This window comes from Manis pentadactyla, chromosome 2 (assembly GCF_030020395.1).
Source record: "Manis pentadactyla isolate mManPen7 chromosome 2, mManPen7.hap1, whole genome shotgun sequence".
Lineage (NCBI taxonomy): Eukaryota > Metazoa > Chordata > Mammalia > Pholidota > Manidae > Manis > Manis pentadactyla.
Genome location: NC_080020.1, coordinates 150,703,922 through 150,722,350, shown reverse-complemented (window position 1 = coordinate 150,722,350; position 18,429 = coordinate 150,703,922). Strand labels below are relative to the sequence as shown.

The 18,429-nt window shown below is 45.5% G+C and overlaps 1 protein-coding gene across 1 annotated transcript in view; it reads right to left on the bottom strand.

Moving 5' to 3' along the window:
• Window positions 1-15,270, bottom strand: part of CREG2 (cellular repressor of E1A stimulated genes 2) — a 44,658-nt gene extending 29,388 nt beyond the window's left edge. Inside the window, exons 1-2 of the mRNA XM_036881434.2 lie at window positions 14,773-15,270; window positions 12,474-12,643 (exon numbers count right to left, since the gene is read on the bottom strand). Of these exons, the coding sequence (XP_036737329.2) occupies window positions 12,474-12,643; window positions 14,773-15,189 (587 nt within the window). The 5' untranslated portion in view covers window positions 15,190-15,270. The remainder of the gene's footprint in view (window positions 1-12,473; window positions 12,644-14,772) is intronic.
• Window positions 15,271-18,429: the final 3,159 nt, after the last annotated feature.

Sequence of the window (18,429 nt, the reverse complement as noted above, 5' to 3'; positions counted from 1 at the left end):
AGCCCCATTCAATGTTCAAGGCCCCGTGCTAGTTGCTGGGGCTGGTAAAGACCCAGGACACAGCCCGGCCTACCCGGAGCATGCCCTCTGGCAGGAGAGGCAGACAGCTGGCTATACCCTTAGTGCTGTATTCACTTGATCATATGACACGGAAACCTGTCTGTGTTCTGAGGGCCATGGAAGGCTGAAATCTGGAAATTAGTGGAGTTAAAGTAAAGAGGCAGCAAGGAAAGCATCCCAGACAGAACGAACAGCAAGGGCTAGGACCCCAGGCAGGAAAAAAAGCAAAGACGGCTGGAATCAGGACACAGGCAGGGAGACTGGGGCCGCTCAAGGATGAACCATGTAGGTCTCACTGTCCACGTTAGGACTGTTACATTTCATCCTAAGAGCAATGGGAAAGCATTGGAGAGTTTAAGCAGGGCAGTGGAATGAGGAGATGTGCATTTTGCAAAGATACCTCTGGCTTTGGGATGGAGAGTGGGTGGGGAAGGGGCACACAGGGACCCAGGGAGACACAGGTGAGCAAGCATGGGGGACAGGGCCACCACACAGGGACCAGGTGGTAGAGAGAAGCAAGCAGGAGAGAGGTGTCAGCTGGGGAAAGTTTGGGAGGAAGACAAGTTGAAGCTTGCTGCCTGGTGGTGAGGTGTGAGAGGGCGAAGGAGGCAAGGGTGCTATCCAAGAGTCTGCTCCTAAAGGCCCAGGAAAAGAAGCCCTCTGGGGAGGGGAGAGGCTGAGCCCAGGTGTCCTTGAGATGTCCAAGAGGAGATGTCTAGGAAGCAGCTAGAGTTCAGGTCTGAAGTTCAGATGAGAGGTTCCAGATGGCTCTGTAAGTTTTGGGGCCCCTGGCATGCATGGGTGGTATCTGGGGGTGGGTGGGACAGCAGCAGGGAGAGCACGCAGGGTGAGGAGGGGCACAGGATCATTTGTGAGAGTCTCTCTCTCCCCACCATCCATCTCCAGGCCAATGTCTTCTGGGGGGTTAGGATGCTCTGCTTCTTTCAGGAGTATTTCCATGGGTCTCACATCCTTCTCCTCCTCTCAAAGCTGGATGCCACTGTCTTTCATCCTAATCTGGGCAGTGCTGAGCATGGTTCATTGCATAGTAGTTGCTCAGTGAGTAAATACCTGTTGAAGTGAGTGTTTTACTGCAACAGCTTGTCCATATGTATTTAATAAAGTTTCACGTCTTGCCTCTATTGCAGTGCTACTCAAATGATGGAGATTATACTCAAACAACTTAAGACAACTTAAAATACTTCTGAACTTTGCAGGTGCAACAGCTTCTGCACCAATTCTTCATGAAAGGCTGTATCCCCAGCTGACACTATGTGTTGGGGAGGCAGGGAGTGCAGGGGTGAAGATGGGCTGAGGAGCCAAATGAGATCGAGCCTCAGCCCCATTCAAAGGTGAACTGTGGGTCCTTATGCAAGTTCCTCGTGTCCCCTGTGTCTCAGTTTCCTCACCTGCAGAAAGGGGCTAGCAATGGTACACCTCTCCTGAGACGCTTGTAGTGATCATGTGGGCTATTTACGTCAATTGCTTAGAGCGCTACCTGGCCCAGAACCGTGTTAGAGAAATGACTGCTGCCAGACTTATGAGGTACACAGGAGGTCACCAGTTTCTACCTTCCTTTCCTGTCTCCGCCACCCCCAATTCTGCATAGAGGACAGAACTGCCAATGACAACCACCACCATTGTTGATACTGACCATGTCCTGGAAACTTTACCCACACGGCCGCATTTCATTCATTCCCACACACGCTTGTGAGTACCGTCAGTCCCATTTTAGGGATAAAGAAACTGAGGCTCAGACAAATTAAGCAAGTTGCTGAAGGCCAGGCTGGTATTACTTGGTGGGTTTAGGATTAAAGTCAATCAACCACAAATCAGAGCTCTTTCTTCTAATGTAGTAGTTCCCAAATTATGTATGTTTTAAGAATTCCCGGTGTTCCTTAATCATACAAATTCTAAGACTCCCATCTTCAGAGACTGTTAGAGCCCAGGAGTCTGATTTTACAAGCAAATCTGGTGGTGCTGCTGGTCTCGGGCTGCTCCCTGGATGTGGCTTCATTACCCCACAGCCCACCAGAGGGTTCAGGAGTCAAACCTGGTCATGTTCCCAGGCCTGGAGCTAGCAGCCGGATTGGGGCTCAGGGGCTGTCGGGTTGTTCTAGAGGCCCTGCTGCCTCCCAGTGCCCACAATCTGGTGATCTGGTGATCCGGGTGGGGGTGGGCTGGGGGCTGGGCCTCCCTGCAGCGCCTCACCTGCAGCACTGGCCTCTGATGGGCTGCTTCCCTGGAGCCACATGCAAGCCCCCTCTGCCACCCCTCTGGACCTACCTGGGCGGCCAGGGCTTGCTGCTCTGACTGACGCTATGCCTCTTAGGGCCACATGGCCCACCCTGCCTCCGCCTGGATGATACTCATCAGAAATAGGACAGCCGCTCCCTGCAGAGGCATACGTCCACCGAAGCGTGCTTTGCCCTTCCCTTCCTGCTGCGTCGATGGATCTGGGAGTTGCTGCTCTGCTCCACTATGGAACACATCATTCTCTGACGGAATCCTTTCTTCATTACATTGGGTATTTGGGTGTCCCTTCCAAACTCCTGTTGTGTATCTTGCTTAGAGATGTGCATCAAACAGAAAATTTAAAAAGGGAAGCTACCTGTGCTCCAATGCTTCACTAACTTGGAAGGCAAGAAGGTGGCTACAGGGAGAGCAGCAGCCAGAGGGAGCGGGGCTGAGTTGGGAGAGGCGCCGTGTGCAGTGGGGAGCGCATGGGTGTGAGACTTAATTTATCTGCCTTCCGGTTCCCACCCCCTCGGTTTCCTAATCTGCAAAATGGAAGGCAGCACGGACGGCCAAGGCCCTTCCAGGCTATAAGCACACTGGAGGAGTCTTGCCGTATCTTACAGAGAAAGCTCTGCTGCCTCTTGGATCACATTTACCTGCTGCCCAGTTAGCCTCTCAGGGGCAGGGGCATGGGACAGGGCAGTCCCAGGGGTCTGAGACCTAGGCTGTCCTCATGAATGAAAAGAAATAGGCAGGCAGAAAATGAAATGCTTTCTGGGGAACAAACTGGTAATTACTGGGACTAGAAAATTTGAACACAGCTCTAAGACGGGAAGAAAGAGGTAGAGAAAGGAAGGAACTCTCAGAGGTCAGTGTCTTGTTTTGAAGGACAGGTCAGGGTGCGCTGGATGAGATGGAAGAGAGGATGTCAGGATGGTGGAAATCAGCTGCAGTGTGGAATTTTGCGCATCTCTGACTGTGGAGATGCATGGTTTTAACACTTGGGGGCCCTTCACATACATGGGGATGGTTGGATCTCACTGTCTTGGTTCAAATGACTGGTAACAAATAAGTGGAGAAGAGCCTGTTCTTTAAGTCTGATTATGCATGCCTGGCATGTAGTGAGTGCTCAATAAGTATTATTTGAAGGGAAATTAATTCTTCTTTTCATTACAATATTTAGCATGTTCTTTGCACACAGTACGCTTAATTCAACTGTTTAATCAAATTTATTATGACTATCTCTCCACCTTGTCTTTACATTATTAGAATAAGTGCCCCCCACCCAAATTCCTTTGCAGTCCAATTACTTAAAAAGTCTTTTTTATTGGTCAGACATTTGCTTACCATTTCTACACACTAGACAATTTAGGTACACTTCTGTGTCATCTCAGGAAAGTTACTTCACTTATGTGCTTTTCAGATAGTGAAGGGCCAGGTCAGAAAAGCAGAAGGACACTGACCAAGAATGTATACAACTAGGATGCTACTACTAAATCCTTAGTTTTTCTGTTTTCTCCAATGACAACAAAAAGAAATTAGATAAACATGCTTTAGGAAAATACTTGCAAATTATATGTCTGATAAGGATCATATCCAGAATATATAAAGAACTCTGGGAACTCAGTGACAAAAGGAGAAACAACCCAATTAAAAATGGGTTGAGGCATTGAGGAGACAGCTCTTCAAAGAAGGTATACAGGCAACCATCAAGTATATGAAAGATGCTCAACATCATTAGTCATTAGGGAAATGCATAGCAAGACCACAGGGAGATACCACTTCATACACACTAGGACAGCTATAATAAAAAAGGCAGACACTACCCAATGTGGGTGAGGATGTGGAGAAACTACAACCCTCATACACTGCTGATGGGAATGTACAATGGTGCAGCCACTGAAGAAAACAGATAGGTCCTCAAAAAAGTTAAACATGTAGTACCATATGACCCAGCAAGACCTCTTCCTGGTATATACCAAAAAGAATTGAAAACACATATCCATACAAAGACTCATACACAAATATCCACAGCAGCATTATTCATAGTAGCAAAATCATGGAAGCAAATGTCCGTCAACTGATGAATGGATCAATAAAAATGGATAAATAAAATGTGGTATATTTATACAATGGAAGAGTATTTGGCCATAAAAAGGAATGAAAAGTATTGACACATGCTACAACATAAAGAACCCTGAAAACACTGCTAAATGAAGGAAACCAGTCACAAAAGCAACATATTGTACAATTGCATTTATATGAAATGTGCAGAAGAGTTAAATCCACTAACACAAAAGACAGATTAGTGATTGCTAGAGGCAAAGGGCCTTGTAATAAAACCCTTACCTGATTCCTCAAGGGAGGAACAACCTAAGACAGGCACAGTCGCAGGGGGCCATCTGGTGAGAAAATGGGGAGCAGCAGAGGTGAGGCTTAGAACCTCCCCCCTCATGTTCTGAGAGAAATCTTCTGCATACATGGATGTTTTATTGCCCTGGTCTAGCTTGGATTAACACATAGTCTACAGGCACACACCTGATCATCTACATTTGCTCTCTTACAACACTAAACTCTGTTTTCTACCTTTATCTCGTATCTACCTACCACTTCAGCATTTTATTAAAAATAATAATAATAGAGAAATGTGGTATCCACATATAAATCAAGTTTAAAAATCAAATGAATATTCATATTTGAACTGTGTATAGTTCATAATGCATTAACAAAACCGAAAGTTTCTGTGATGACTGCCCTTGCACTGTTCACCATGTAACTTATTCACTATGTAAGAATTTGTACTCCATGTAAGAATTTGTTCGTTATGCATCAGAAGATTGGAGACTGACGAAAATTAGGCTTGGGGTGGATTAATGATTGTGCATTGAGTATTGACCCCCCTATACAGAAATTTATTGTGGTTAACAACTATTTGATCAATAAATATGAGAGATGCCCTCACAATATATATATATATATATATATATATATATATATATATAAACACACTTCCAATTGTAAAATAAATAAGTAACCGGGATGTAATGTATAGCATAAGGAATATAGTCAAAATATTGTAACAACTTGGTATGGTGATACCTGGTACCTAGAATTATCATGTATATAAATGTTGAGTCGCTGTGTTGTACACCTGAAACTAATGTAATGCAATGCTGTTGTCAACTACCCTTCAATAAAAAAAAAAAAAAAAAAAAAACCCTTACCTGTATCTTAACACCCTAAAAGCTTGCTGGAAGGTGTGTATTTATGAGAATTATATCTTTATCACTAATTCATGTCACATCAGCTCAAGATGGAATCATGCCAACGGGTAAGTAAATCATCTGTGAACAGGATGGAGAGAGGCAGGCGAAAGGGGCCGCATACGGACAGAACTGGGATCACCTGTGGATTAATAGAACAGCTCCCCTGGGAACCATGGGGACTAACTCCATGGAGCTCAAACAAAACCAGGGAGACAGAAGTGTCTGCAACATGCTGTGAGAGCTGCCATAGAAATGAGTGGAAGACAGGAGAGAATTTTCTAACATCTGCTTATTGAGCTTTTGCTCTGCAAAGTTCTCTGACTCTTCTCAGGCAGGTCTTTTAAAAGCTACTGAGGTTAATGTTAGCTTCAGAATTACAGGAATGTGCAGGCAAAGGAGAAGAGGTAACATGAATCTGGACAGGGAGCAATTTTTTAAGAAGATTTATATGTTGCTTTCAATGGGAAGGAACAAAATTCAGTGAAGAGAAATTAAATTGGCTTCTTTATCTGATTAGAGCTGGACCCTGTACTTCGACATGCACATCACGTCTTAGGTGGACAGACTACAGACAGAGATACATCCTGGCTATTAGTAAGCAAGCTGCTGCAAGCACATGCCTATTCCATGTGCTCACTTGACTAAGCTCATCTAGAGACGGTTGCATGGCATGCCTTCCACACACAGTTCTGGGGGAGCAAATCCCAGAGCCTGTGCTGGGAATTAGGCAGGGCTGAGGTTTTCCACTACCATTCAATACTATCTTTTCTTCTTACAAGAAAAGTTCCAAAGATGGAGATGGGGAGATGAGTGGCAAAGGGGCACTCGTATTTCTGAATCTCTTTTTATTTTCCACAGAGATGCAGTGATTAAACTCAGCACACTGTAGTTGCTTGTGTCCAAGAAGCACTTACCCAATACTCCTGACATCAAGGTAAACCAACTCCCCCACCCTCCCCTTAGCTATTTCATTTCACCAAGGGAGTTTCTCTTCCTGTCAATGAGCTTGTAAAATTGAGGGGCTGTTCCCAGGTTAGGGCAGGCCTCTATGTCCAAGTCCATTGTCCCAAATCTCTAGTATGAGCAATAGTTTTTTGATGTGTTATCTTTGGTGTTGAATTGTCTCTGCACTAGGTACCCTCTAAGCAGCTCATTCTGAGGAAGCATTATTCTACACACCCACTGCACTTCAGCCCATTCTGGTGTGGCACCTCCCTTCAGAAACTAGCTTTCTTTGGAAACCAGAATCTTAGTATCTCCTTTGGTGCCCAACTGCATGGAGGCCTCGTCAGTTAAAGGGCTCTAACAAGAGCAGCTGTCCACTGTTTGGACAGGGGCCCTTCAGCCTGGGGGAAAGGGGCTGGGACCCATGGCAATGGCCAGGGAAATCTTTCATTAAAAGCCTTTTGGGGAAGAGAGAAAAAATATTTTTGGATCCTCCTTTCTTGAGAATCAACTCAGTCTATCTAGAAACCTAGCATTTGTCCAAGCTAGCAGTTGAAATTTGTTCATTTCAGGGAAAGCACACGATAAACCACTTTTGGTTTCATATATTTCCAGATCTTCAAAAGGGAAGTTGATCTAATGCCAACGAGCAGAATGTCATTCCTCAGAAGAGCCCTCGTGGGTCCAGAGGCCTTGCTTTGCTGGCTCGCCATGAAGATGCAAAACCTAAACCCCACTGTGTTCAAGCCTGCAGGCACATGAGGAAAACGGTTTCAGAGGAGGAGAGATGTCTCGGTGGGCTTTCTCTGTCAATCAATATTTGCTGAATTTCCATACAAGTGGGTCTCTGGTATGAACATAAATTCACTTAGTTACAGAAGCATCTGTCCGTTTCTGTGGTGGAAGGGCAAGGGACTGCTGATTGCCAGGGAGTCTTATAAACAGGAATCTTATTCTCAATTTGTCATCTTAACCTGAGCTAGGAAACAGACTTGTATCCTTAACTAATCTAATTAATGAAGAAAACACTGCACCAAGGAGTAAATAGAACAACTGAATAAAACAGACTTTAACACACGAACAGTAATTAGGCAAGATGCGTTTGCAGGTTCTGGTTTGGATGGATGTAATGTCTGACAGGATGAAAAAACCACATCCTTTTCCAGGGTTCTCAGACTGTACTCGACTTCATTTTACAGATGGCAGGAGTCATCCTGGGCCTAGATGACAGTTCTCAGCAGGCTCTTATCAGAAACCCAGGAAATGCATGTAAGACCCACTCAATGTCTTATTTATTCTAAAGTAGTGTCAGAATCACCCTGGAGCTTCTTGAGACCATGAACCCTTGTCCCCTAGCAGGTTGTCAACCTTGTGCTGCAGGAGGGGCCTGGCTGTTCAGGTCACTATGACGCGTCCTTCTCACTCTGCTGCTCCCGATGTGTGGGAGCTTGCACCTTATGACCTTGCTTAGCAGTCCAGGTGTGCTGTTCTCACCTGTTCTGTCTTCACCACTCTTGGCGTGTCCCGCCTCCTCTTAACCTCGGAGCCAGAGGCCCTTAAGTGGCCCTCAGAGGTGCCAGCTGGATAAGACACTTCATTCTACTCCAGAAACTTTTCTTGGCTACTCTGTCCCATAGAAACCACCAATCTAGCCTTTTTTCAGGACTGAAAGTCACTTTCTACTTATTATCTGCTCAGATTCGTCTTCCAAATAATCTCCTCCAAGAAAAAGGGTAGGGTAATAGCACCCAGTCCAATATGCCCTGGGGTGGGAGGCAAGACAACTGTGTCTAATCAAGTCTAGTAACTCTGCTGTGACGTTTTAGGGAAAGTTCAGGCACAAGAAGATCAGGGTGATGAAAAGTTTGGGAAAAATCCATTACAAGATGAGATGGAGTATCACAGGCTGATTCATCTAAAAATTCTTTAAGGTCCCTATAAACCTATAAGATAGGAAGAAATATTTGCTCCTTCCATTACTGCCAAGATAACAGCCTCTCCCCACTTCAGCTGAGGAAATGACATCTGCTGTGTATTTTCTTCACCATTAAAGTTCCTGCAATTTTTGTTTATTCAATGTCATTTGCCCATACCAGTTCAAATCCAATTTCACTTTTAATACACAGGCCAGTTCATTGACCTAAGAATAATTTTTGGGAAGCATGATATGTGCCAGCACACATTTGAGGGCTACTGAGCAAAAAGCATTTCTTATGTATACCATGGAATATTATACAGCCCTGAGAAAGAAGGACATCCTGCCATTTGTGACAACATGAATGGGCCTAGAGGGCATTATGTTAAGTGAGATAAGTAAGAGAAAGATAAACACTGTGTGAGCTCCCTTATATGTGGAATCTCAAAAAGCCAAACTCATAGAAACAAAGAGTAGGATGGTGACCACCAGAGCCTGGGGGCAGGGGAATTGGGAAGGTGCTGGTTAGAGGGTACAAACCTGTGGTTACAAGATGAGTAAGTTCTAGAGATTTAATGTGTGGCATAAAGATTATAGTCAACAATGCTGTATTATATATGTCAAAACTGTTTAGACTAGATCTTAAATGTTCTCACCACAGAAGGAATGATAATTACATGACATAACAGGAGTGTTACCTAACACTATGGTGGTAATCACATTGCAATATATAAATGTATCAAATCCACAAATTGACACCTCAGATTTATATATTGTTATATGTCAATTATACCGCAACCAAAAAAAGAGCATTTCTTAACTATATGCCAAACACATACATCAGCCTTTGATCATGCAAGCTTTCAGCTTAAACCTTTCAACTTAATAAAACTAGGGTATAAGTCAAATATTAAGTCAATTAGCAAACGATCAGGCACTATTATCTATTCTGAGAGGGAGGCAGGTGCCCAGTTGTGGAGGGTCTCTCCTAGGTCATATTAAGGATTTCATTCTTTTTCCTTATGAAAGAATTTAGGCAGGGGGGTCTCAGAATCTAATTTGGGTTTTGAAAGATTACCAGCTGCTGGATTGAGGATGAATTCAAGATGATGGAGAGTGGACTAGGGAGACCACTTGTTCTCAGAATAAATATTAATTGAATATGTGGAAGTATACACACACACACATATATAACTATCAGACTATAAACTACCTATTAAATATGTGCACATTATACATGCAGTTGTCTTGTACCCCAAAGGAGCTCTAGCAGCACAGAGGGCCAGCTCAGCCTGCCCTCGTGGTACAGTCAGACTTACCTTCTTCCCACCCTCAGGCAGGAATTGTGTTTGGCCCTTGTGGTGGACAGCTTCCTTCTCGGGCTGTGTCCTTCTGGTGGGTAAGCTGCTCACTAGCCTGTCCCACTCCAAACCCTGCAGGGATCAGGCTAACCCTGATGAGGGCACAAGCGGACTAGTAGCTGAAGTGCCCGTGGCCACACGGGAAACAGCTGGGAAGGCACCCCCTTGCTTCTCTCCAGCATCAGCGGCAACGCAGCTTCTCCCTGTCTGACCTTGATTTATGGTGCAGTTTCTGAGGGCTCCTCTGCCCTGACATGGCCTGCGAGGCCCACAGGAGCCTGGGAAGCGTCAGCAGAAAGCACTAGTTCTGGCTCTGTCTTCCCAAGTAGGATGAAACAGGGCAAATCCATGCCTTCCCAATTTGCACAGACCAGCAGAGTAGTTAAAGTGCACAGAATCCACCAAATGTGACAGTAAAATGCTGTCGCAGGTTTTCAATTTGCGAGGATACCTGCTTCATAGAATGAAGGCAATTTTCATGTTCCTAAGTATGTGCTGCCTTCTGAAAGTGAAATGGTCTTGCTTATCATCATCATCATGAAACATGGGCATTTTTCTGAGTCTCCCTGCTCTGCAGAACATGCTTTGAAGTGCCTGACAATATGCTCTGGTCTCACTGCCCATCTCTCCAGGGCTCAGCTTGTTGTTGCCTGACTGGGCTGTCCTTGAACTTCACACAGGTGCTTGTCCAGGTGGTTCTTAGTCACAGGCATTTCCATCTGATGCCTTGCTGGGCTCCGATGGCCCAAGGAGCTCCTGCCTGGCTTGTTCAGGGCTCTGGTGTTTGCCTACCTTTGACAACAAGTCTCTGTGCTCAACATTACCAAGATTCTGGAGGCAAAACTTAAAATGTAATGCTGAACATGGAATGTGAACCTGACACAGATGAATCACCTGGGCTTAAGCTGCTCCTGGGAACTAGTAACCCGTGGGGAGGAAACAAGCCCCGTCACCTTTAGCTACCTTCAGCGACTGGTAACCTTTGTGCTTTGATGCTTACTAAGGCTAACTTAAAATTTGTAGGTATTTAAGCTATATTTAAATGCTTTGGAAGTTTAAACAATGTGAGGGAGAGCAGTTCTGAGTGGCAGAGTCTCACGTGAGGAGTTGGACATGGGCGTACCAGTAGGTGGTGGCCCATTCCTCCTCTTCCAGGCCGGAGCTACAGGTGTGCCAAGATACCCATGCCCTCAGCCCTGGGGTGGTTTGTGGGGCCTGGGGTCACCTTTGGTCAAAACCTGCCATATCAAGTCACCCTGGCATGCTGCCCAGAGAGCTGCACCTCCTCCATGTGGCCTGCCTTGAAGACAGGTCACACACAGGGCTCCAGGCTGAGCAGGTAAGCATGGCCAGTTCCCATGATCAGGACCTCCCCATGCCCCCAGCCGAGTGATGACCCTCTAAGCTGGATTTCCCATCCCTCCCTCCGAGCTTTCAGCTCCTGCTGGCATCTGCCTGGGACCTTCCAGTAGGCAATTCCCTCCACATGCCGAGTGCTGAGCAGCTTGGATCACTGCCCACCATTCTGTCTGTGTCTCCAAGAACAGGTGTGCTCTGAGTTCTGGGATCCACATGCTTCGGCACAACAACTGCTTTTCAGATGCTAGAATTCGGAACACCTCAGACGTTTAGAAAGGTAACTTGGGAACATGTTTCTAGTAACAGCAAGCTTGACTGGCCCAGACTATTCCATGAAAAAGGAAACATTCCTTTTCCTGGCTTCTTGCCATACCTGAAAGGGAACTGGGTCAGCTGGACTGTCTCCAGCGCAGTGGAACCTCTCACTGTCAGCATCCTAAGGGTAAGTAACAGGGTCTTATCCAGGCTGCATTTACAGCAAATTCTTGCTTTGATTATCACCACCCCACCCCTCCAAAGTATTAATAAATTTGTTTGCTTAATATGTTTTTCATGCTCTGTATAAAGAACAATATAAGTTTGGAACCAGGATAAATCTTATCCAAGTTCCTAAAGCACCACTGGGTGAATTGAGCCAGTCCCTGGGGGTTAGGGACTCACCCCAGGCCACCTATGCATTTGCTGTTCCCTGAGGGGTGTCCCTCTCATGCAGGCCCACACAAGCTTGGCACAAACATCTCCCTGGCAGGATTTGTAAATTCAAGCTTTATATTTTAAATTCAGACAGAAGTGATGGATCAATGTCTCATTTGTGTTTAAGTATCTTTTCTTTAGAGAGATTTTGAGACAGTGTATTAAAGGATTCTGGATCTTTATCGCAAACATCTCTGCAGGGGTGGGGGAAGAAATCAATTTGAAAAACAATAGACTCTAGGCTGTGTTTGCCATGCAGACAAACTGCTGGCTCTTCCTTCACCAGCCTCCCCTCCACCCCCGTCCTTTGCCATAACAGGAACTGCAATTTGTCCACCCCATATTGTTCAAGACACTGCAAATATTTCCCTTTCCCAGTAACCATATGAGGTAGCAATTATTATTTCCATTTTACAGATGAAGAAACTGAGGCTCTCAATGGTTAAGTAACTTGCCCCAAATCACAGAGTTTTGTGAATGGTGGAATTCTATCTATCTGCTTCCACTTCAGGTTGGTGAAGACATCCCTTTGCTCCTCAGCACCCTGTTAAAGTCATAGGCCCAGGGACCCCCCATCTCATCGCCTCTCTGCTTTACGCAGAGGACCTGAGTGGGTCACACCAAACCCTTGCCTACCTGCAGAACTCTCTTTCCGATTCTGGCAGCAGGAGTGAGGCCACGGGGTTCTTCATGAGGTCAGCCACTGCAGGGTCTTTGGGTGTGACATAGAAGAAAGGAATCCCCGTGCTGTTGTTCAAGGGGCCATCACTGATGGGCAGGCAGTTCCCAAATGGCAGCCCGGGGATCTAACAAACAACAAAAAGGCTTTTTCAATGCAGTGGATCGACCTGAGCTACAGCTGAGCTTGTGTTTCTGGCCAGGAAATACAGAAATGAAGGAAGCATGGCGTCACCATGGTTTTGAGAGGTAGTAAATTGAGGCAGTGGTCCCCAACTGACCCCATTCATCCACGGTTGGCTCTGGAATTTCTATAGAGGAACTTAGCAGTGGCATTTTACTTGGAAGGGATGGTTGGGAAATTACTCTTGAAGTTGCATTTACATAGAAAACACCCATTTTGTTAAATTTAACATTATTTTGGGGAGAGGTCCTAAAATATTTCCTACACACTGCTTCTGGGAGCCCTTCTGCCTTTACTGACTCTCCCAAGTTTTTAGAAACCTTGGGGATAGACTTTAAGTCTTAAATATCTTCATGGTCTTGGGATTCCAGAAACTTTCTATTACTGTTTCTTTTAGAGCTACACTACTTTCTCAATCATTAGTCACATTTTTTATTGCAATCAATATTTCATTATATATAATTCAGAAACTTATGGGAAACTGGCTTCTTACCCTCTTTTAGCTTAAAGGAAGTCATAGAGACATGCTATACTAATTTTTGCTCATGATTATCTGGAAGAGCAGATGGAATTCTCAGACATTTACACAAATATTTCTTAGGTTTTCCCAAGTCCTGCTGGGTCCAGCCCCAGCCTCCATGAGCTTTACCCTTCACACTTTCTGCATTATTAATGAACTCAGAACTCTGCGTGTCTTTTAAGTATTGCATGACAATGGTGTGTAGAATGGTAATAAGGGAAGGCTTTAATCTTTTAAGAAAACACAATGCTAAGGGGTACTCCAAAAGGCAATATAAGTTCAGTTGCAGATTGTCATCTTGTCATAAATGGCCCCGAGTCATGCTCTGCACACATGATGTGCATGTGATAAATGTTCTCTGAATTTATTGAATTTGGATTGTTAATATTGGAAGGGAGAACTCCTGACAGAGATGTCAAAAGTCAAAATATCTTTAGTACACTAGCACTAGACTTTCAATTGCTTGGGATGACTTGTGTTTTATGCCAAGATTGGCTTCATATTTAAGCTTCACATCTTAAGGTGTGTCTTAGGAAGATAATATATAACTGAGAAACCATTTGGATGCTGTGAAAGAGGTTAATACCATTGCCATAATCAGAATAAAGTTGTCATGTAGATCATTTTTTAAGCAAAAAAAAAAAAATGACCTTCAGAACTACCTAGTCAACCATTTAATTTCATAGATGAGGAAAACAAGTGGAGAACCCAGTGAGGGCCAGTCTCAGAGCCGCTGAGACTCACAACTGGGGTGAGAAGCTGCCTCCTGGCCAATGACCTATACATTCCATGAAATATAATTATTTTGCATGAATAGGAATTCAAATTAGTGCCTTGTAACAAAACTCTCACATTGATCTTAACAGCCCTTAAGTCTCACTAGCGTGCATATACTTATGGATGTTCCATCCTCCCAATTACCTATGTCATTTCGGCTTAAGGTGGAATCATGTCTAACAGGTGTGAAACATTTGTGAACTGAACGATAAAAACTGCAGCTGGTAACAGCTCGTTCCACACTTTGCACAGTAAGCCTCTTTTGCAGAAAAACTCCTGAGTTCCATTTTCTTAGATGTAGATTTCCACCAAAGTCCTGGCGGCGTCTTTCTCCGGTCCTGGCCTGAACCCAGCGTCAATTGGCGCCCTGGGAAGTTTGGGTCTCTGGGCAGTGGGTGCGGGGGGGTGGGGGAGAGGCTGCTCGCACCCACTCTGTGATGCCAAAGGCGGCTCCGGCTTTGGTCCAGATCTCTGGAAAGGCGCAGGTTATCCGAACGTCCCTTTGATCATCTGAAGACTGCACTCCGGTACTCATGTATCTACCTGTCAGGAAGCCTGGTTGTCAGCCCCCACGCTCCAACACTTTGCCAGCTAACCCAGGCACAATCTGGCTCCGTTATTACCCGGTGTCCACAGCCCAATCCAGCCCACCGCGCACGTCTGTGAGACCTGGATCCGAGTACGAGTGGGTGGTTGCTAGCCTCTCCCTGTCCTCGGGGCGCGCCAGGCCACCGCCAGGCGTGCACCTGAGCCCGGCTCCCAGCTGGGGCGCTTACCTTCTCGTGGGCGGACACGGTGGCCAGACAGCCCCAGGGGCTGGCGTGGGTCAGGAAGCGGGCGGTGCCAGGGCGCAGCCTCGGGCCGCTCTCGCGCGGGTAGGAGAACATCCCCGGCGGCGCGGGACGCGGCCTGGCGCGGGCAGCACCCGCTGGGGGCAGCAGGTGCGCGGCCTCCTTGTGCGCCGAGTTCGGGAAGCTTTGCTGCCAGATGCTGCCAGCGTCCTCCAGCAGCGCGGGCAGCGCCTCCTCGGTGGAGGCGCTGTCCAGGTCCTCGTCCACCTCGTTGGTGACGGCCCAGGACACGGAGCTCACGATCACGTAGCCCGCGGCCGGGGACAGCAGCGCGCTGCAGCACAGCAGCCAGGAGAGGCGGGCCCCGGGTCGCGCCGGCCGCCGGCCACGGCGCACAGGCATCTTGCAGGCGGCACGCGCGGCCCCGGGGACCTCCAGCGGAGCGCGGAGGCCGGCTAGGCGGCAGCGCCCCGCTGCGGCCGACGCTGGGAGCGGGTCCCCGCTTCCGACCGCCTCAGGGCCCCTGGGTGGTGTCCCTACCCCGGGGACGTCCTGGCAGCGCATGCCGCGAGAAGCCGAGGCCCCTTAAAGACCCGGTTCCCCTCAAACGCGGCACGTCCTGCAGCCGCCGTGTGTACAATCCTCACCGCCGTGTGCCATGTCCGGGTGGGCTTGCGTCCAGAAGGTGGGCGTTCAGACCCCGGCTCAATACGTTCTTCCACTCACCAGCTGTGTGACCCCACCAAATTACTTAACCTGTGTGCCAGTACCTTCATTGGGAAACGAAGAAAACAGTATCTAACTCATAGGAGTGGTGGGTGGGAGGGCCGAATGAGTTAATATTTGGAGAGGCTTAGAACAGCGCACGGCATGGAGTAAGACAAAGCCTTCCATTTTCATAATACACAAAGGTGGGGATTGTTAATCATTATTTTATAGAGGAGGAAACTGAGGAAACGGTGAAGGTAAGATTAGCAGCAGGTCCGTCTGATGGCAAAGCCCATTCATTCTCTTGCTCTGTTAAGACTGAGCGTCTTACACTTTGCAAGGACAGGAGGACATTGCAGCCATTTCATCTGAAAGCAGAATTAAATTTTTATGTATAAACTCTTGTAAACAGGGAATATGCCCCAGGATGCAGTGGCAGAGAATTTTAAGAACGTATCTCAGGTTTTTTTTGTTTTTGTTTTTGTTTTTGTTTTTAGATAATTATTTTTTATTGAAGGGTAGTTGACACACAGTATTACCTTACATTAGTTTCAGGTGTACAACACAGTGATTCAACATTTATATACATGATAATTCTAGGTACCAGCTATCACCATACCAAGTTGTTACAATATTTTGACTATATTCCTTATGCTATACATTACATCCTGGTTACTTATTTATTTTACAATTGGAAGTGTGTACTTTTTTTGTTGTTGTTGTTGTTGTGAGGGCATCTCTCATATTTATTATCAAATGGTTGTTAACAACAATAAAATTCTGTATAGGGGAGTCAATGCTCAATGCACAATCATTAATCCACCCCAAGCCTAATTTTTGTCAGTCTCCAATCTTCTGAAGCATAACGAACAAGTTCTTACATGGAGAACAAATTCTTACATAGTGAATAAGTTACATAGTGAACAGTACAAGGGCAGTCATCACAGAAACTTTCGGTTTTGCTCATGCATTATGAACTATAAACAGTCAGTTCAAATATGAATACTCATTTGATTTTTATACTTGATTTATATGTGGATACCACATTTCTCTCTTTATTATTATTATTTTTAATAAAACGCTGAAGTGGCAGGTAGATACAAGATAAAGGTAGAAAACATAGTTTAGTGTTGTAAGAGAGCAAATGTAGATGATCAGGTGTGTGCCTGTAGACTATGTGTTAATCCAAGCTAGACAAGGGCAATAAAACATCCACGGATGCAGAAGATTTCTCTCAGAACAGGGGGGGTGAGGTTCTAAGCCTCACCTCTGTTGATTCCCAATTTCTCACCTGATGGCCCCCCTGCGACTGTGCCTGTCTTAGGTTGTTCCTCCCTTGAGGAACCTTACCCATCTCTGGCTAACCAGTCATCTTCCGGGGCCATACAGGGAAATGTTAAGTTGGTAAGTGAGAGGGAAGCCTTATTGTTTGAAAAGGTTAGCTTTTTACTTCTTTCCATATTTATGCCCTGTGGCTTCTATGCCCAGCATTTGTCTTGAGGTATCTTTACCACTTGGAAGAATTATGATACTCGGTAAATTCGATATGTGGCATGAATTCTATTTAAGGGTTGTAATTAGGTAGGAAGAAGAAAAGCTATAGAAGTAGCAGGCGGAAGAAAACATGGGAAGATTGATTATTTCTTTGACATATCTTCCTGTAGAGTAACTTCAGCGCACACACATTAACATAACAGGAGTATAGTTACATAACCAAAGCATACCTGTAATTACTAGCCATCTCCAGTGAAACCAAGAAAACCAGTTAGGCACCTTAGGCATTTGTGAAAACTTATCTATGATATGGTGGATATTGTCCAACTGAGCTTGAACAGTCTGAGAGAAATCAGATAAATTAAAACAACCCATTCCTGGGGAATGTTCACATCCCTTATGTTCTTTTAACAGTAAATAGTCTGTAGTTGTAAGATTTTGGAGCGCTACAATTTGCACTTCTCCTAATTCTTGGTTGAGTTCCAACAGTATAGATCCAGTCAAATTTGTTGTTTTACTGTATGCACAGGCCAGCTTAGATATCTCCTTCTTCATTCCCATGGCAAGTCCAGGAACTGGTGGGATGAGTGCATCTACAGCTGTAGCAGCGCGTGGATCTTTCTTGGGGTTTTTTGATGATCATCTTCTGGCATGAGTCTTCCCGAGAGTGCTGATGTTGGAAGTTCTTCTTCATATCATATCTTAGTTCATTTTCGGGGTAGCCCAATTAGGCTTTGATCCTCTGTATAAGCACAAACAGACCCTTTGCCTACACTTTTATATGCCCTTTATACCCTTGTGTAGGACTCATTGGAGGTCTCCACACAGGAACTGCCTTTTTTTTTTTTTGGTATCATTAATCTACACTTACATGACAAATATTATGTTTACTAGGCTCTCCCCTATACCAGGTCCCCCCTATAAACAAACCCCTTTACAGTCACTGTCCATCAGCATAGCAAATGTTGTAGAATCACTACTTGCCTTCTCTGTGTTGTACAGCCCTCCCCTTTCTCCCACCCCCACCATGCATGCTAATCTTAATACCCCCCTTCTTCTACCCCACCCCAACCCTCCCTACCCAGCCATCCTCCCCAGTCCCTTTCCCTTTGGTACCTGTTAGTCCATTCTTGAGTTCTGTGATTCTGCTGCTGTTTTGTTCCTTCAGTTTTTCCTTTGTTCTTATATTCCACAGATGAGTGAAATCACTTGGTATTTCTCTTTCTCTGCTTGGCTTGTTTCACTGAGCATAATACCCTCCAGCTCCATCCATGTTGCTGCAAATGGTAGGATTTGCCCTTTTCTTATGGCTGAGTAGTATTCCATTGTGTATATGTACCACATCTTCTTTATCCATTCATCTATCGATGGACATTTAGGTTGCTTCCAATTCTTGGCTATTGTAGATAGTGCTGCGATAAACATAGGAGTGCATTTGTC